This window comes from Notolabrus celidotus, chromosome 2 (assembly GCF_009762535.1).
Source record: "Notolabrus celidotus isolate fNotCel1 chromosome 2, fNotCel1.pri, whole genome shotgun sequence".
In the NCBI taxonomy this organism is placed as follows: Eukaryota; Metazoa; Chordata; class Actinopteri; order Labriformes; family Labridae; genus Notolabrus; species Notolabrus celidotus.
In genome coordinates, this window is record NC_048273.1 from 15,705,397 (window position 1) to 15,726,054 (window position 20,658).

At 40.3% G+C, this 20,658-nt stretch overlaps 2 protein-coding genes across 2 annotated transcripts; both read left to right on the forward strand.

Moving 5' to 3' along the window:
• Positions 1 to 2,617: 2,617 nt before the first annotated feature.
• On the forward strand, positions 2,618 to 8,070 carry btf3l4 (basic transcription factor 3-like 4). The gene is made up of 6 exons (XM_034708639.1): positions 2,618 to 2,747; positions 3,199 to 3,260; positions 3,688 to 3,801; positions 3,986 to 4,187; positions 6,086 to 6,145; positions 7,703 to 8,070. The coding sequence occupies exons 2-6, from the start codon at positions 3,207 to 3,209 to the stop codon at positions 7,747 to 7,749; spliced, it is 477 nt and encodes a 158-aa protein (XP_034564530.1). The 5' UTR covers positions 2,618 to 2,747; positions 3,199 to 3,206; the 3' UTR covers positions 7,750 to 8,070.
• A 3,638-nt stretch (positions 8,071 to 11,708) lies between these two features.
• Positions 11,709 to 20,127, forward strand: zfyve9b (zinc finger, FYVE domain containing 9b). Its single transcript, XM_034708611.1, is given in 15 exon segments — positions 11,709 to 11,904; positions 12,023 to 12,134; positions 13,140 to 13,262; positions 15,103 to 15,258; positions 15,491 to 15,715; positions 15,799 to 15,849; positions 15,852 to 15,880; positions 16,025 to 16,129; positions 17,190 to 17,340; positions 17,953 to 18,033; positions 18,332 to 18,494; positions 18,653 to 18,758; positions 18,846 to 19,025; positions 19,432 to 19,519; positions 19,522 to 20,127. Coding segments are annotated over 15 exon segments (1,731 nt in total). The 5' UTR covers positions 11,709 to 11,814; the 3' UTR covers positions 19,593 to 20,127.
• Positions 20,128 to 20,658: the final 531 nt, after the last annotated feature.

Consider the following 20,658-nt stretch of genomic DNA (forward strand, 5'->3'; position numbering starts at 1 on the left):
TAATGACCTCTGTATCTTAAATATTACACTTCTACCACTATGGCCACTTCCTTTGGCCATAAATACTTCACCAAGCCCCAAGTCAGAGAGAACAGAATTTTCAGTTTCCAGCATTCCAGATGGAAGTTAGCCTGTTACAAGAGTCTGACACTGCCCTCATATATTCTGCTTCTGTTGCAATCTGAGGTGAAAAACATAACAAGGGATTGTTACAGTAGGACTGCAAATGCTTTAAACTAGATTAAAATATAATTTTGAACATTTAAAATGGAAAAATCAGTGCACACAAGCAGTGTCCAGTAACACCTCAGGATGTAACCTCTAAGGAGTCTACAGAGCTGATGTTGTATCCAGCGTTTTTGAATCTTTCAAAGTTAAAGGATTTCATCCTTTTTTCTTTTTTTTTACCTTGGTCAAACAAAATTACTATTTGTATGGTTTCCCTCATAGCCAATCACTGAACCCCTTCTTTGATTTCATGCCTCATGTCATTGATTACCAGAGCAGTTTGTGGTGTGGTGTGGTGTGGTGTGGTGTGGTGTGGTGTGGTGTGGTGTAGTCTAGCTCTCTGTAAATCAAGAATTTACAGTGTTTGAAGTACACTTCCAAGTAGCACTTTGCTTCACATTAATTAATTAATTGAAATAATTTGAACACTTTCAAAATCTATTTGTGTTAAAAGCGGATGAGCAGAACAGCATTTTAAGAAGGTTAATGCTTTTGTTTACATAGAGTAACATATAAAAGGTATCATATGAACTAGTCTGTTAGTATCAGTTTAACTTCTGCTACAGTTTTCATCATTTGTTAAATAAAACTAAACTCCAGATTCATGACATGGATCGTTTATGGTCACTCCGTCTACTTATCTTTATCTTTATTTGCATTCTTGATTGTCCCTTCCAAGACATCAACTGAGGGTGGACAATATCCCTTAAACCATAAGGATCCTAGTTTTCCCGTTTTAGAGGTTGAATAAACCCCTTTTCATGTTGTCCTACAAGAACCTGAATCAGAATCAGAATCAGAATCAGAATCAGAATCAGAATCAGCTCTATTGGCCAGGTATGCTTGAACACACAAGGAATTTGACTTGGTAAACTGTGCTCTCTTTGTACATGGCATGAGAATAAGGCATACAAATAAAAATAAAAATATAAATATAATAATAATAACATCAACTATAAACACAAAAAGAACAACAAATAGTCATTACTGATATATACAGGCTAAAATAATATAATAACAGTGCAGTGGTGAGTAGTGCAGAGGTAGTTTTACATTTAAAAAAAGTATATGTAGGTGATAGTTAAATAATAAAATAAATAAATATATGTGAATTCTGCTTGGAGAATTGTCGCATTGTATATTGACATGTTTAAAAGGTGGACAGGTATAAGGTATGAGACCTCTTTGTAGCCCATACAATGTTGCAATGTCATTTAGCAGACGCTTTTATCCAAAGCGACGTACATATGAGAACAAGAACAACACAAGCAAAGATCTAGACAAGAGGAAACAAGATCAGTACGGGTAAAAAAGTGCTTCAAGTCAATTTGGGTGCAGGTACTGCCAAGCAGTGTAAAGGCAATGCACAAAAGTAAATAAGAATTTTTTTATTATTATTATTATTATTATTATTATTATTATTATTATTATTATTATTATCATTATTAATATTATTATTATTATTATTATTATTATTATTAATAATATTAATATTATTATTATTATTGTTATTATTATTATTATTATTATTATTATTATTATTATTATTATTATTATTAATATTATTATTATTATTATTATTATTATTATTATTATTATTATTATTATTATTAAGGAACATCTACAATGAGGCAACCAAACTATTTAAGACCTTCCATTATCATCACCAACAATTAACATCACCACAATAATGACTAAAGTACCAAGTGCTGGGTCACTCAAGAGCTGAACACAGATTCCCAGAGTAGAGCAGGACAGTGCGAGTCAACTGTAGCTGGAAGACATGATCTGCCACTGGGGACAACAGTGGAGAACAGTCTAGCTAAGTGCATAGTGCTTCCTAATTAGCTGGGTCTTGAGCTGTCTTTTATCTTTTGGGCGGCAGTAGTTCAGTCCATAGGGACTTGGCTTGGGAACTGAAGGGTCGCCGGTTCGAGTGCCAGTATGGACAAAGTTTGGCAAGTGGACTGGTGGCTGGAGAGATGCTGGTTCACTTGCCTGGGCACTGCCGGGGTGCCCTTGAGCAAGGCACCGAACTGCTCGGGGTGTGCTGGTTGACGGCAGTATCCTCACTCTGACATCTCTCCATAAGCATGTTCACTGCATGTGTGTGCATTTGTATGTATATACAAAAAAAACTGTATGTGTAGCATGTCCAAAATAGCATGAGTGAAAAACTTGAATTTCCCCCCTTGGGAAGCAATAAAGTACTTTCCCTTTTCTTCTCTTTAAAGTAGAGAGGGACTCTGCAGATCGAATGGAGTTGGAGCTAGTGATTTTGACATAGACTGTAAATAAAAAGTTGTAGCCTGAGCTCAGGGAGAAACAAACTATTATATCCTGTTATAGTTCCTGATCCAAACTCCAGAGCAGTAGGTGGCGGTAATGCGCCTAGACGTTGTTTGCCAAACGCCAATAAAAACTCACGAAGAAGAATAATTCTGTATGGCATGTGACGTAATCCCTTCCTCATAACCTCCATCTTTCAGCACCGCATGCCTCTGTGGATATTTGAGCAGGTTTGGTTTGCTGAATGTTCATGAGTGTATTGTGTGCGGTGTTTGTAGAGTGTTCTTGTTGTGTCGTGTACTGAGGAGATCTGTGGGACTGAGTGGATCTGTGAGACGCAGGGTTCAGTCTGTGGGCCTGTGTTGTGTTTTCATGTCTGCAGCTGCTAACCTCTCACACAGCAGACTGTCTACTGAGAAGCTACCGTTAGTCGCATTAGCGTGGTATAATTTTCCACATCTCCTGACTTCTTTTCGACACAACACTTTAATAAAACATGTAGCTTCGTCTTCCTGAAAGTCTCGCTGTCTGCTGGTTTTAGCTTGGTGTGTGTTTTTTTTTCTGCTAAGGTTGCAGCTCACATATGACAGGGAGAGGAGCAGCATGCTAGCTGTTGAGTTCGTAACACAATCACTTTTCGACCTCAAACATCTGTCTAAAACTATTCTTATCATACTATAGGTGAAAACATGAATCAAGAAAAATTGGCCAAACTTCAAGCCCAAGTTCGGATAGGAGGAAAGGTAAGATGGCCCGAGGAATATGTCTGTTGTTGTGATCGTGATTGAGTAAAATGAGGGGAGATGGGTCACTCAAAAACACACGAAAAAAACCCCCACTTAATACATCTTGCCATTGAAATCTGCATTTCTGTTTTTCTGCTTTCTCTGTTCAACAAAAGCAAAATAATGCAAAGTTAAGAAGACAATTCACCATCAGTTATATCTGGACACAGTATGGTCACGTGATACATATACTGCAACACAATAAATAAACCATGAAGCAAGCTTTTATATTTACTTGCAAATAAATTATAGAGCCTAGTAAACTTTAAACAATTGTTTGATTGCCTTTCTACTTTTCCCTTTTCTCTCTGTGCAACTTGTCACTGTTTGTAGTCATATGTAGATTCATTACACTCACTTAGTCTTGTCTCTACTGTTGTTTTAGGGATCTGCGCGCAGGAAGAAGAAGGTTGTACACAGAACTGCGACAGCTGATGACAAAAAACTGCAGAGTTCACTTAAGAAGTTGGCTGTCAACAATATTGCTGGAATTGAGGAGGTAAATTGGTATGGATCATCTTAGACAAGAAACCTTAAACATCTTTTCTTTAAATTGTTGTTATTTTGTCAGATAAATTCAGGTTTCTCAAGGTATCTATGTTTGTAGTCTAGTTTGAAACGTCTCAAGTTATTGTAACATATGTTGCCATGAAGGTAAAAACAGGGTGATGTTCTCTTTTCAGGTGAACATGATCAAGGACGATGGGACTGTGATCCACTTCAACAACCCCAAAGTTCAGGCCTCCCTGTCCGCTAACACCTTCGCCATCACGGGCCACGCTGAGACCAAGCAGCTGACAGAAATGCTTCCGGGCATCCTCAGCCAGCTGGGGGCAGACAGTCTCAGCAGCCTGCGTAGACTGGCAGAACAGTTTCCACGGCAAGGTGGGTGTACCTGAATGTGCCAGACCTCTGACATTTCATAACCACTGTAAAGAGGAAGATGAGATAGATTTTTATTAGCTAGCTAAATAGTTGTTAGATGGTTGTTAGCCTTGATGCTAGCAAAAAATTCCAGTTGGGGTTGGTCGTCACATTCTCCTTGGGGTTGGTTATCACATGTAATGCCTAGTTGAGTATGCCGTTATTTTTAGGCCTGTTTGTCTTGTTCTTTTTGTTGTTACATAGGCTGGCCTAAAGATGTGTTTCCTCTTCATGTTCCTTGCTCATTTGATGCTAAAATGCATTAAGTTATTTCGGCCTATCACTTGTCAGTCCAATTAAACTTTCAAATTTAGTTCTGCCTTCTTGCCTTTTAAAAATATTTTTCCCATTGAAATACCATTGTGACAACCAACCCCATAGTGTGTGACAACCATCCTCGCGATGGGGTTGGTTGTCACAATGTGTCAGAGGGTCTTTGATAGTTAATTGCCTCTTTGTTACAATGAGTTGGAAAATGAGAGGGATACACATTCCAAGCCTACACCTTAAGCTTCAATTTAATGTAGGAATGACTATTGAAATATGTTTTGATGATGAGCAATCATTAAAACAGTAAAAGGTGTGACAACCAACCTCGTTTTCCCCTAATAACTGGCATTTATTCAGCTATTATTCGTAATTGAGTTCTCTGACACCATGTCTGAAATGTCAAGTTGACACAGCAGCGACTAACACAAAGTTTGTTGTGCTGCAGTTGTAGACAGTGGAAGTAAACACGACACACCTGTCCCTTTAATGGCCCGTGTGTGGCAGTACCCAGCACCCAGCACCCAGTACCCAGCACCCAGTAACCAGGACTGGGACGTGGTGCTCTTATTAGAGGGCACTGTCTCAACCTTTGTGTCTGTTTTTCTGTGACATAGCAGCATGGCATGTATGCTTACATTTTACAGCCATGCTCAGTGTCTGCTATTATCTCCGTTTCTGAATCTCACACCACTACACAAGTATTTCCAGCGACTGTCGCTAATGTTTTCTTCTTCTTTTGCTATTTAATGCAGATAGCATTCTTCTTCTTCTGTTACTGTATTTGGTTAGTAAACAGCTTTAAGACGCTCTTTGATGATGAAAATTTGTGCTTTTAAAACAAGATAATTGATTGATTCGATTTGTAATAAGTGAACGAATATTTGAGCATTCGAAAGTCATGCCCAATCTCTACTTCTTATGTGGGAGTAGTGTCTGTAACTGACATCTTAAGCAACTACATCTTATTGCCAAAGAAGGATGAGTTCACAACAACTCCTTTGTTGTTGAGGATAATGAGATTGCTATAGTTTTACATCTATATCTTGAACATTTATATATCTTGTCTTGCCTAGTGCAGCTTGTATCCTGCTACTGCCTACCTGCTTAGCCACGGGTAGATAAACCTACCAATATTGACTTTTCAGGTAGTAAAGCAGCCTGCTATCAACCACAATTTATTGTGGCCCCCAAAGTAATGTAAGACTTAACAATAATTATTATTTCAGGTCGTATCATTTACTGGCTTCACTTGACCGAAGCTGTTTGTAGACAGTGAGGTCAGAAGACGGCATAAATTAAAACTGGTCCTGTATTAAATACTCTGTCAATATCTCAAATAGTGTATCAAATCAAAATTTGACATTCAGTTTGGAAATCCTCAGTGCATCAACTCAAAATGATGATTGTGATAATGAAGCATATCACTGAATAATACTGATTCTCACTGATGATTTTTAAAATAAAGTGTTTTTGCTCTTTTTGTGGTATTTGTTGATGGAAATAATAGTAGATGTCACCACATGTATCCCTTTCAAGAAGTATTACAAACCTGAAATAGTAAGTGGTTGTTTGTCTTTGTTTTATTTCAGCTCTCGACAGCAAGGCTCCAAAGGCAGAGGACATCGAGGAAGAGGATGATGATGTTCCAGGTATGGGCTGTTAATAGTGCTGGGCGATATAGACCAAAAGTCATATCTTGATATTTTTTAGCTGAATGGTGATACTGGATATCTATCTTGATTCTTGTTTCCTCTATAAAGTGAAATTCCACATTTAGCCTGAACATTTCCAACAGAGCTCTCATAACTATGAGCAGTTCTTACTGCAGACAATCTCTCTACTGAGCACTAGACCTGGCGTCTATTTTTGTTATTTTTTAGAATCACTTCAGTCAACATTGTACTCCCCAAAGGTCTGTGACCAGGTCTGTGGCAGGCACTCTACATTTGCATCGCCTACAAAGTAAATGCAACTAGGCAACTGGTAACTTGGGTGAATAGTGCCAAGCCACTTTGTTGCAATGGGACCATGACTTTAGCGATATGGTAGGCCACTGCTCGGTATTATCCTCCACCTTTGCTTTTTTGTCAAACTCTTTTTGCAAACAGTTTTCAGCATTTTCTACATTATTCTGAACCCAAACCCTCTCCAAACAATAGAGCTAGTATTTGTCTTTTTACTGATTATCTTTATTCATGTTGTTGCTGTATACAAGATTTGTTGTGATTCAGTGTGGGAGGGGCGGGTTTTTGAGTTTTGATTTTACTCCAAGACGGACAGACGGTGACAAGAGAAATAGGCTATCTGTCAGTTTTACAGAAGAAATGTGTCACACTTTTTAAACACGGCATACAATACAATTATCACAACAGTTATCTTACCATGTTTCTTGTTTAAAAATTTGTCAACATAACTTAGAAACATGATACATTGCCCATCCTTAGCTGTTAAAAGTCTTACTGTTGCGTGTTTCATTGTCTTTACGAACATCTAATAATTATTGCAGACTGTCCAAGGACTTGAGCACTTTTTAAAAAGAGAAATTCTGATCCAAGAGTATTTTATGGTTTGACAGAAAAAAAATATACACTCTGCCATCCTTGGAAAAAAAATTAAACGAGTAACTGGCATCATTTTGGAGAGTAATGGAGTAAATGTTGTTTCATTTAATGTCGTGTGAATATGAACCCGAGAATGTTTTCAGTTTACTCGCTTAATTCGCACAAATGACTCTCTCAATTTGCGCATCAAAACAGCTTGTACATGAGTGCACAAGACACAAATTTTCAAGGGGTGGGGGTTCCCACACCACACCAGTCTGTTATTGTCAAACAAGGTTGATCTTGAGTACATTGAATGGGGAAGCCAGTTATGCTAAAGGGGGTAATGCTAACTTCCTAGTACATATTCCTAGACGTCTCTGGAGGCTCTGAACGCTGATTGGCTATTGCGGAGCGATGGATTCGCTGGAGTTCAGATTTTTCAACTCTCGTGAAATTGGGCAGCGCAATGTGCGTGAATGACACATGGCTGTGAATGGCGTCATTCACCCCGCCAGACCAGAACTTGTGTCTATTTGTGTTTTTACATTGACTTTACATGTAACTCATTTGCGCAAATGGTTTTATTCACGTTTGGTGTGAACGCCCCATGATACTGTTTTCTTCCATTGTTATTATTGACATGAAGTTTTTCTTCTTCTACAGATCTGGTGGAGAACTTCGACGAAGCATCAAAGAACGAGGCAAACTGACATAAGTGAAGTTCCCATGCACACAGACTGGACTGCAATGAAACAAGAAAACCTTCTCCAGTGTTTTTAAGTCTAGTCATCCAGACATATCAAACACTATCCTCTCAAACCAGAGACTTTTCTATTTTATCATGATGGCCCGCAGATGTCTGAGTCAGACTGACTTGTGCACTTAAAAAAAAATGAAAATACTCCCTTCTGCTAAACAGTTAAATCCCTACACCACAGTGTCAGTCATGGTCAGGATAACTGTGGTCGTTAAATCTAGTCTTAAGACTTTTTTTTGTTTATGAAACAAATAAAGGTGATGAACATTTTTTACATGGTGCTGTGGTCATTGAGAAAATTTTGTAAACATGGATGCTTTTCATCCAAAGAGAGGATTTGGTCTTTGTGTTTTTGCATGGAAATGTTATCAATAATGCTGACTTGCTGAAACCTAAGACGTGCATGGGTGTGACAGGTTCTTTCATGCATGCAGGACTTTCATATCTGGCATCGCACCTCCGTCATGTTGGCGTGTGTGTTGTCCTGGGGTCTGTTAGACAGCAAACTGGGGAGGGACATTTCTGCACACCTCTTGAGTTTCTTCAAAGAGCTGCAGAGAGACACAGGGGCGGAGGAGGAGGAAGAAGAGGAGGAGGAGGAGGAGGGGGATCACGGAAAGAGGGGTTGGAGAGGCGAAATCATCCCATCCTCTGCTTGTGAGCTTGGATCAGTTTCCTTCTGCACTCAGATGTAACCGGATAAAATGCTGAAGTTCTTCTCTGCGCGGGATGACGAGAACGAAAGCCTTCTGGGAGCGATAACTGAGGGTAAGAATTGCAGTGGGGTGGGGATGCTTTACTACCCTATGCCCTGCCTTGGCATTACATGATAGTGATACTGCGCGTCTGTGTTTGTCACTGAAAACCGCTGATACAGCATTCGGCCGCGCGCATCTATGAACCGTATGAGTGTGTGTGTTGCGCACATGTGAAAACATGCTGCGCACATAACACGCTGCTCACCCACAGTAAACATCACACCAGTGAAGTGTCCCGTTCTGGTCTGATGTAACGGGAATGCGTACCGAGTGTCGCATTGCTGCCGGCCTAGTGTGCCATCAAGCGGATTAAACATTTGCACGTGTGTTGTTTGCGTCACCGTCCCGGGAAGCGAGAGCTGCTGTCAGCCGGATCGGTGCCGTTTCCAGAAAAGCCTCTCTCTGAAGCCCGCAACAGGAATCACACGGCCCGCCTTTCATCGTTATGGTCTCTGTGATGGAGCTGCAATGCAGTTTTAGCGGGGGAATTAGTTATGTATCCCGTTTCATGAATGGAGCTTGATCCTTTCCTTCAAACATTTGGATTTGTGCCGAAAAAACATTCATTGCAGCAAAACAACATTAGTCGAATAGCATGGGTTGCAGAGGACTGTCGATTTTCTGGTGCTTCTTTAATAACTATTCATGAGCCACTGCTACAGCTGAATGTAACACCAGCCATATGGACACAGTAAACTCGCTTTGCATCGCGCGCTGGAAATGTACAGTGATGGTCATTACGTAATCACGCGAGGGAGGGGTGCCCAAAATTTTTTTTAATTGGCTCTAATGTGAGATAATGTAATTTCCTGCTGTAGAGAACCAAGCTAAGATTATGAATGAATGTCTGACTTAATTAAAATATGCATTAAAATAAGCACAAATTAAAATTACATACTGAAGATTATTTGAAGGTAACGGTCCAGGCTCAAATGTGCAAAGTGATTTATCATACACATTTTTTAATTTGTATTTTGTCCACAATCAGAGGCACACAACACATGAGCCAATGGCGTACTTGGCTGTTTGAGGGGCAGTGGTGAAACAAAAAAAAGGGCACCTCCTTTCAAACCCCTGGTACTCACAGTTTAAGGTGAATTGTATGTAATGTGTGAAATGTATTGAGGCAGTGTTAACTGGAGGGGGGTAATTTTGAGCAGGGAACACTTAATTCCTGCATCGTGTTAAATATTTTTTGTGACCATATGTGCTAGAAATTGAATTATGTAAATGGAAAACACAAAAATAATAATTTATATCTATATTATTGATTAAAGTACATAATCCCCCTCCCCTTGGAGCTCCTCCAAAACGACGCCCCCGCTCACATCCACAAGCGCCGCTGATTCGCGATCATATAATCGTGACTGATTCAAAACCGGTCCTCAGCACATCGTTTGTGTTTTGCACTACTTCAACTCATGTCCCTCTCAGCAGTAAGAAAACACCAAAACATTGTCATAGTGAAAGTTAAAAACACAAACAAACATAAAATGAACGTGCAGGAGGCGGGCAGAACGGCAGGGATTGGTTGGTGTTTTCCCAGGTTTACTCTGGCTGTAGATAGCAGCTTTTTTTCGCTCTTTTTTAAGAACACATTATGTATTGATTGCCATCGGGACATAAAGATAATTTTAACTAGCATGACAAAAAGTGTATCTAAATATGTCTACCAACCTTAGCTTTAATGTTTTATCGACTACAGTCTAATCCAAAAGGGCACTTTAGCGCAGAAGAATAACATCTGTAAATCCCACTTTCTTTTTATGGACACTTAATGTATAGGGGCAATTAGCCACAGGGCCAGTATTGACCATGCTTCCAGCAAACCAGAATGTGCTACCAATTGCCTATATTGCTGCTATTGGTTTAATGTCAATTAAGTCTACACACACCTCTTCCTCCATTTTTCTTTACCGTTCCAGATCAGCTCAGGCAAACCTCTCAAGGGCACCTCAAGCTAATAGTACATTAAGTGATGATGGAAAGCGATGAGTTATGTTCAGGGTGATGAAATCAATGATTACATGCTGCTAAATGGTCGCTTAGCAGATGTGAACACAGCCTTCCCACCTAATGCGTCACTATTAATGAGCATGCATGCCCTGTGTGTGTTGTAGATGAAGGAGACAATCCTTCTCTTCAGGACACAAAGCATCACTGGCTGAACCGACCCTGCCTGCTGGTGCTCAATGATGGGGACGTGTCCAAACCAGGATTGGGCTGCGGCCAATCAGACGCGTCAGTCAGAAGCAGTTTAGGGCCATGTGAGCAGAAACCATCAGAACATCCTGCCAAGACTGCTTCTCCCTCCCAGCTGGAGGAAGGCAGCTGCACTGTGACCTCCATCTCTACATGGGGTGAGAGCTGTTTCGGGGAGTCTCCCAGCCCTCTGATGCTGAGTCCGGCAGAGGCTGCGTGGCCAGAAGACGAAGATGAAGAGGAGGAGAGAAAGCCCAAGGTTCTCCCTTCAAAGGAGGACTCTGTGATTGAGGAGAAAGAGCTGGAGGAGAGCAGGCTGGAGCAGCAAGAACAGTCCTGCAGCTCTGAGGCGACCGCAGCACCCTGTGCTCTCTCACAGGAGGAGGCACATGGCAGGAAGCCCAGGGAGCTCCCGGGCCAGTTTAAGACGCTCAAATCTAATGAGGGAGATGAGACGGACAGCAATGCTGGTGATGAGGGAGCAATGGGGGACTGTGCAGCCTCCCCTGTGGATCCTAATAATGAGTCTCTGCCAAGCCCAGCCAGTATTCTGGCCAAAGATCGAGGCATCGAGCTTGGGGAGGTGGCTCCTGTGTGGGTCCCAGATGCTCAGGCTCAGGTCTGCATGAAGTGTGGGGTCAAGTTTACATTTACCAAGAGGAGGCACCATTGCCGTGCATGTGGAAAGGTAAGGCAAAGCTCTGATTCTACATGTCAGCGTAACTTTTTAATGTGCATTTGACAAGAAAAGTTCCTGTGTGTTGTCAGGTGTTTTGTGCGGTTTGCTCCAACCTGAAGTTTAGACTCTTACATCTGGATGGAAAGGAGGGACGAGTTTGTGTTTCTTGTCATTCGACACTCGTTAAAAGTAACTTATTTTCAAATGATTAATTTTTAAGTAGTTTAATGAATATCTTCCAGAATCAATCTTACAACTTTTTCTCAGGAACACCTCCGAGGGGGAAAAGAAGGGTGTGGTTTGCAGATGAAATCCTCCCAAGTAAGAAGTCAGAGTCTGCTCCAACCACACCGACCAGACGGCCTGGGTTCTCCCGCTGATGAGACGAGCTCTGGGCGGACCACTTAGAAGTCCTGTAGGGTCACCGCAATTTAGGAGAGCCCTACGGCCACGTGGGACGAATATCAATGTAGGATCAGCCTAACATAATAAGGAATATAGAATCAATCTAAAAAATCCAGTGTTGTTTTCAAGACCTTCTATATCTTTAAAAAAATGTCCTACTCCTCTGCTTCTTGTTCCTCCAGGAGGCCTGTGGGCCGTATGGCTGGGGCACCACAGCTTTAGTGGGCAGCTCTGTAAACCTAATCCCCCTAAATGGCCTGCCGCCAATCCTAACTTCCACTGGAGTCAAAGGAGGTAAGACAAGTTTTATGCAATCTCAAAATGAGCTTCAAAGACTAAGCAAAATACTCACTTTGTTCATGTTAGTGCAGACGTTGGTGTTTTCCCGACCTTTTAATGTGCTTTGTTGCTGTTAGACAGGAGGGAGTTTCAAGCAAATCAGGCAGCATATGGTGAGGTGAAATTTTTGATGACAAAAGGGAGACAAAAACAAGGTCTTAAAAATGCAGCAGCAGCAGTCATTTCAGGATAATGCTGAATAACTTAAATCAACCTGTTTAGGCTTGTCTCCTCTGAAACAAAGGTTACTTAGTAGTTATGTTGAAAAATGCATTTCTTACTTCTCCAGCCTCTTATTTAAAGAGCATGCTGATGCTGTGTGTGCAGTATTTGATGAAATCGTTAACTGCTAACACCAGGCTGGTGTTAAAAGTTGAAAGTGGTTTATATTGAATTAAATAGTTTTCACAGCACCTAAAAACTCAGTGCCCATCATATACGGAAAAAAGAAGAAGCGGAATGTTAGTGCTGTGCATTGTGGGAATCAGTACGTCAGGGAGACTGGTCCGATGCATACTGAGACATTTCCTGAATCAGTACGACATCCGGGGAGTTTTGACATACTGCAGATTTTGCTCTTGTTCACATACTGCATACTACATACTGAATTTTGGCCAAATCAGTAGGTACTGCTTGTGAAGTAGGCTGTTTTCAAAACAGCTGATGTCTTTGTACACCTACAAACAAAAACATGTAGCCCTTAACTGGAAAGATAGTAGTTAACGTAAAATACAAAAACTCCCACTCTTCCTGTTACTATCCCAGTGCCATTTAGCAAGGCATTTACTGCAGCATGCTTAATGTCTTTCTTAAGCAGTTCCAAATTGAGCACCTATGTTTACATCGTACTTCTTTCCACTTATTATTTGTGTCCATCCAGAGTGCTGTTACTGTGCATAATAATATTGAGCTGATTAAACAGGAATTTATGATTCTTATTAAACTTTTTTCCCCCCTCAGATTACACCGTAGAGGAGCAGCCTTCCGAGATGTTACTCATTCAAGAGCTGGAGAGTGGCAGGCCCAAGCCTTTAGTGTTTGTCCTCAATGCTAACCTACTCGCTATGGTTAAGTTGGTCAACTGTAAGTGTTGTCTTTCTTTTCATCATGCAGGACACTGTGCATAGCAAACTCCACATGCGCAATATATCTAACACAGTCACATTCAAGTACAGCACTGCTGTGATCCAGCAAATTAATTTGTGATGCCAGACAAATTAGGGGGAAAAAAAGCTAATTTACTGCTAATACTTTTATAGCTTATACACTCACTTCCCTAGACTGCAAGATTCTAGTTACGAATTTATATTGTCTTTAAAGATTAACTGAATTTAAATTGGATTTTTTTGGTCTGCTACTGCAGACATCACTGCGCTGTAAATCAGTTGTCTCTTGCTTGAGACAAAAAAAGTCTGAAAGCAAAAGGGAGAAACTGCTACATAATACCCTTTGTTTTCCACCTTTGGCTCTATCATTTCCCATTTATTCAACAGAATAATGTTCAGGTATCCATCCATAAATACTATGCTCTGAGGTATTTAAATATTGCTGTTATGTTAGTGTTTAAGCCTTCTATGCTGCTCTTGAACAATAGGAGCCATGATGGCAGCCACAATAAATCCATGGTTAAAGAAGAATTGATTTCTGGAAAACAGGCTGATTTTTCACAGGGCTTATGAATTATGGTATCTGATTTGTGCATAGCTAGATGACTTGCCATTGGGGATACTTTATAGTATGTGCTTTTGGAAGCATTTCAAATACTGGAATGAGAAGATAGACTACCATAAACAACCAATTCTGTAATATGTGTCAAAATGACGACATTTGATTTGATTTGATTTGATTTTTGATTTGATGTCTTTATTTCAAACATGTAAAAGTAAAATAGAAAAAAAAATACAAGTAGAAAAGAAGGAATGGTTATACAAACATACAAGAAAAAAATAAATAGTTATACAAAAGAAACAAAATCAATCAGTTCCATTAACAATCACTGAAACATTTTATTTTACATGTGTGAAAAGGAGTAGGAAGAAGTTAAAACTTATCTAATCCTACTCCTTCATTCACTGTCATTTGGCTTATACTAGTGCACTCCCACAAGTCAAATCTTCATATTTACACCTACAATCAAAAGTGAACCCCTCGTGATTATCAACCATTGTCTTCCTCCTCATTCCTCATGAAACTCATTTCTTTATATGTCTTCTTGAACTGGATTATGATCTGACATTGCTGTAGTTCCATATTGAGACTGTTCCACAGTTTTACTCCACTGATTGAAATACAAAAACTTCTCCTTGTGGTCCGAACACTCACCATCTTTAATCGTAACTTCTCTCTTAAGTTATAACCCCCCTCTCTTTCAAAGAACAATCTTTAAATGTTTCCTGGAAGGAGATTTTTCCTTGCCTTGTACACAATTTGTTCAGTTTTAAAATCTACAAGGTCAATTTCAATATTTTGGATTTGAGGAACAATGAATTTGTGTGTTCACAGAAATCAACATTGTGAACTATTCTATTCTTTTCTGTAGTACTGACAGTGGTTGCAGTGAGCTTTTATAAGTGTTTCCCCAAATCTCAGTACAGTAACTGAGATATGGTAAGATAAGTGAACAGTAGAGAATGTGTAGTGATTTATGATCCAGAATGTTGATGATTCTGCATCAATTCTAACAAAGGAAACTGAATAAAAAATAAGAACAACAAAAGCCTCTCTCTGCTGATGCTAGCACAAGTGTTTTAAAGCACTTTACTCCTGGCTAACTACAGGGAGAGGAAAGGGTACAAAAAACACAGGGAACACAAACAGCCATAACCCTACAAAGAAGGATTGGATGACTAAGTATGGTTTCAGTTGGACTTTAAAAAACTCTCCTTGTACTTCCCCAGGGTTAAATACATTGATTGTCTGACAGATGTTAACAGGAAATGCTGGTGTGTGACGACAAAGGGGATGCATGCTGTAGGCCAGGTGGAGGTGGTGGTGCTGCTTCAGTGCTTACCTGAAGAGAAAAGCTTCCCCAAAGACATTTTCAGCCACTTCATCCAGCTGTACAGGGACACCCTCACAGGTCAGAGCCACACACACACACACACACACACACACACACACACACACACACACACACACACACACACACACACACACACACACACCACACACACACACACACACACACGTTATTATCATCTCAACAAGTCTTGCAGTAGCAGTGATGTGTTACTTTGAAAATTGCTAGTGGCTAACTGTCATCTAATTCCAAGCATGATTCCTGCTATAATTTTCTCTCTGTACTTCTGCAGGAAAGGTTCTGAAACACCTGTCGCTGTCCTTGTTCGGCTGCAGTTTTCTTGGCAGTCAGGAGCATGCAGGCTTCTTGTACGTTCGCTCTACTCTGCAGTCTCTTCAAGGTCTACCTCTGCCAAACCAGCCTTACCTCTTTGGCCTGCTGGTCCACAGGGCAGAGGTGGCCTGGGCCAAAGCCTTTCCTTTACGTCTCATGCTGAGATTAGGGGCTGAATACAGATGTAAGGCATTTCCTCTTATGTAATGCTCAATCTTTATCTACCACCGCTTTCCCCTTCAATTACCTGCTTTCTTTGTTTTACAGTTTACCCGTGTCCCCTGTACAGCGTGCGCTTTAGGAAGCCCTTGTTTGGGGAATAGGTCACACTATAATGAGACTGTTAGTGGTGAGTTTCACTCTGTAGCAAGCAACTATTTGTTACAAAATAACATTTCCCATCATTAACAGGAAATGTGATGTGTGGTGCTATAAATGTTATCCCACTTCCCATAAATTATGTTGAAATGCTGTTCTTTCCATCCTGTTTCAGGACTTTAGAAATTACCGTTACAGCCTACCAATGGTACCGGGGCTCACTGTGGATCTTGAAGCTCAGACAACCGGCATCAAGATACCAACTACTGGGTATAATGAGGTTAGCTCTCTTATACTTGAAGGTACATTTATCATTGTAGATGACAACTCCCCCATCTTTCTCTGTTGCCCAACCAATACATGTTATGTCTATGAGTTCAGGATATCTAGTTCCTTCCAGCTCACTTTCAGCACCATGTGTCAATCTTCACAAACATTTGCTTAAAAATGAAATCCACGACTTTTTTACAAATGGCAAATAGTGTTTTGATTGACATTGAGTTAACCTCGGGTTTATATTAGCTGGGAATTAGCTTAACCATTTGGTTTTGCTGCTTACATTAACTTGCTTACTAAAAGCTATGTTTTTAGCTAGCTAAGGTAGCAAAATACTATCTCTATCTGTTATTAGCTAACAGTAAAAAACAACCTATGGCATCTGTGTTGCATACCACTACATACAATTAACTGATTAGACTAACATTGTTTTTTTGTTTTTTTAAGATACATTTTGGGCTTTTTTGCCTTAAATGGATAGGATAGCTGAGGAAAGACAGGAAATGTGGGGAGTAGAAAGTGTGGGAAGACATGCAGTAAATGGTTGACTGGCTGGGAGTCGAACCAGCGACCTCTGCAATGAGGACTATAGCCTCTATACGTGGGACACTTGGACCACTAGGCCACCAGCGGCCCTAAGCCTTTTTTGCTAAAGTCATAGCTAGATATAACGTACCTTATCAGAGGCTTAATAGTATCTGAGAGGACATGTAAGTGGGCTACCATGCTAGATTAACTCTACAGCTGATGTAATACTATCTTTACATAATGACAAACAACTGTGAATTATAGCCAATAATTAATTTTGCAGCCAATGAACAAAGCAAAGAAAAAAAGACATGAGGCTGCATTATAACATTCAGTCTCGTATTTGTCACGTTATTCTTCTGTACCAGGATGCTAGTCTGAATAAATATTGCGTTAGCCAGCAATGGGTAGCACTCAGCACCTCACTTAAAGGTCACAGGTGTCATTGGTAGAAAGTTCACACAGCACCTTCAAATGCAGAGATAACTTGTTATCAATCCTCATTCTTCTCTCTTTGCCCACTTGTCTCATGCCAGCTAATGAAGGCTCTGAATAAGTCTAATGAGCATGTGCTGGCCATTGGGGCGTGCTTCAATGAGACTGCGGACTCCCATCTCATCTGTGTGCAAGGGGACGATGGCCAGTACCAGACCCAGGCCATCAGCATCCACAATCAGCCACGCAAAGGTGAGCCATGTACGGTGATAGACACAAGATGACAGAATTAGGGCTATCTATAATCAATAAGAAATTCTGATTGAGTGATAAGATTATATATTATATTATATTATATTATATTATATTATATTATATTATATTATATTATATTATATTATATTATATTATATTATATTATATTATATAAAACTTTATTCCAGTTTAGTGTTTTAGTTTTATTTCAAATATATCCGCATAAAATCCTTTCCGCAGTAGATTTGGTACTTGCCGTAAAACTTCACCACCACCAATATTGTACAAAACCATGAAACTGTTTTCAAATACTAAAGATATTAGAATCATTTACACTTTGTTATGAATCATTTTTGTATAAATGTTATCAAAGTTTCACTTTGGTGATGTTTTTGCAGCCAAACAAATTAAGATATTTTATTAAAACTTGGCCAGTCAACATACATTTTATCAGAGCCCAATTTAAAAGATGATGAGAATTAAAGTCTTCAATGGCCCACTCAGTCAAACATATATACTTTCTATAATATACCACTAGATGGCACTGTGTTTTTTTTTGTGTTGTAAGATCTGACAGCATTTGTTTTCCCTTTCTTTTATTTTTCACAGTGACTGGATCATGCTTTTTTATATTCAGTAGTGCACTGAAAGCATCTGCAGGATACCTTGCCAAGTCCAGTATCGTAGAAGGTATGATATCCATTCAGAGAGGAGGCAGGCTTATCTCGACCTCTCCTGCCCACTCGCAGGAAATTCATTGTTTACTTTAAGGAGTGAATGTTAACCTTGCTGTTTCAAACTGGTTTATACAGAGCGTGTTGATCTTTGTATGTGTGTGTCTGTGTACATTATAACAGACCGTTTGTCTAGGCGTGTGTACATGTTGATGCATGTGAGTGTATGTGTGTGTGTGTGTGTGTTTCTCTGTTGGTGTCTGTGTGTTCTGGTATGTGTGTGTTTCTCCTGTATCGCTGCCCCCTCTCCCCAGATGGGCTTATGGTTCAGATCACTGTGGAAACCATGGCAGAGCTTCGACGGTCACTCCGGGAGATGAAAGACTACACTGTCACCTGTGGGCGGCTTGACCAATCAGACAGCCAGGAGCTTGTTTGTGTACAGTGGGTGGAGGAGAAATGCACGGTGAACAAGGGGTGAGTGTGTCCACATGTTTGAAGTTAATGAAAGAAGAGAAACAAAATTATACAACTAAATGTGGAGGGAGGCTCAGTCCAAAACACTGGAATCTGAAAAACTCAAACATTACACAAAAACTGATGAACTAGGGTACATGTCTGTTTGTGTCCCCTAGAGTTATAAGCCCTATCGATGGTAAATCAATGGAGTCAATCAGCAGTCTGAAGATGTTCCAGAAATCAGAGTACAAAGAAAACGGAAAGATCATCCGCTGGACAGAAGTACATATTACGATCTACTTAAAACACCAACATAAATCCATTTCAGTCCACCTCCTCCCTTTACATTTCTGTGTATGTTTTGTGCAGGTTTTTTTTCTTCAAAAAGGAGATCATCCCAAAGGAGGGGTGACTGACTCTGCAGAACATAACCGGTTAACAGAGAGGATTGCTCGTGCGTTTTGCTTGGCACTGTGTCCACACCTCAAGCTGCTGAAAGAGGACGGGATGGCTAAACTGGGGCTACGGGTCGCTTTTGAATCTCAAGAGGTCAGAAAGGATTTTATGTTATGAGAAAGCTGAGTCTCAATACCGCAGAGTTAATATTACATTAGGTTTGAAAAGGCCTTGGAGGCATTAGATATGTATTATTTCCTTCCTGTAGGAGTGCAACATCATAAAGAAAGCTCTAAAAGGCCAGAGTGCTCAAGTTTATGTTCTTAGTTAGGAAGGTAAAATGGATAGAGTAGCTCAAAGAAAAAAAATATTATAATGAAGTACAGTTTCCTGCATTATGTAAAGGGGAAGTGCGCTAAATCCCTTTTTCTGATATACTACTGGTCAGTGGAAAGCACCCTGATCAGATATATGATGTCATGACTCACATAATGTTTAGAAACAAGCTCATGGGTGTGACTGCATAAACACTAATTTGTGGTTTGTTTTGTGATTCCAGGTGGGATTTGTGGCCGGCAGCAATGGACAACCCCTCCCAGCGCAGTACCTCAACGCCCTAGACAGCGTGCTGATCCCGGTCATACACAGCAGGGGGCGAAACGAGGCGATGAGCCTATAGTGATGGAGCTTATCTTTTACATCCTGGAGAACATCACTTAAAGCGCAATACACCCCATTTACTCTTGTAACCCTGACCACAACTCTGTCTCCAGCACTTCTCATCAGAGCTGCAATCAGTTTCAGGGCAATAAAGCATTCAAAGGGCGAACCAGACCACATCCAAGGTCTGCATCCCATCTCACACACTCACAAATAGAGAGAAGTGGTCTGACTCTTAGTGGTTTTCTGATATCACGCTGCCCCGCAGCAGATCATCTGGGTACGCATGCCACCTAGAACACAACATCAGATCAGGGTACTGCACTGTACAATAGTAGCAACTTTGTAGCGTCATATCATTCATTGTTCCATAAAAACCCCAGTACAGAAGTAACCTTTAATACGGGCGCTGGATTCAGCCCTTCGACCTTAAGCAAAGAGAAAAGAGAATGACTTGAAGTACTGTATGTTGTAGACCTGTAGCAATTTGATGCACTCTGAATGAATGCCTAAAAGAATGTTTTCATACTGGATCTATTTTAATTGATTGCTCATGAAATGTTATGTCAGTCATAAATTAAACTTGCAACTATGAGTATGGTGTGTTCATCAAGAACCCACAACAAAGCACTCCACACTACATGAAGTAAGACCTTGAGTGCTCATACTGTGCTGTTACTTTACACTGCTTTATTCCTAAGTCTCCTGCACCTACGATCCCTTTCAGCTTTAAAAATCTGCCTGTTCTAGTTAACTATTTCACCAAAGCAGTTTACACTATTCAACTGCATCAGGTGTTAATTTAGCTTTCAACCATTAACAGACTGAATGGATGTGAAGAGCAACCCAGAACTAAGCACCAAAATGTCACCTCTTCTCTGACCCTGATGAACCAGGGTTGATAGTTGAATCTCGTGGGAGTAGATCCGGTCTGCGGGATGCGTTCTCTCTGCCTCTTACGATGCATCTCTTTAAACAAAGCAGAATGGGGCTGTTGTTTACCTCCTACTTGCTCCACATACTTAGGATGACAAGGACATGAGGCGATGCAAATATTTTCCCTCTTTTGTTGCAACACAGCCCAATGTTAGGCTCTCCTCCAGACCACTACTACTGACAACTTTTT

Bases quoted from the DNA above. Each gene is read 5' to 3' on its own strand.
- btf3l4 (XM_034708639.1), top strand. From the start codon at position 3,207: ATGAATCAAGAAAAATTGGCCAAACTTCAAGCCCAAGTTCGGATAGGA. The intron at 3,802-3,985 runs GTAAATTGGTAT...TTCTCTTTTCAG, and splicing joins ATATTGCTGGAATTGAGGAG to GTGAACATGATCAAGGACGA. The intron at 4,188-6,085 runs GTGGGTGTACCT...GTTTTATTTCAG, and splicing joins AGAACAGTTTCCACGGCAAG to CTCTCGACAGCAAGGCTCCA.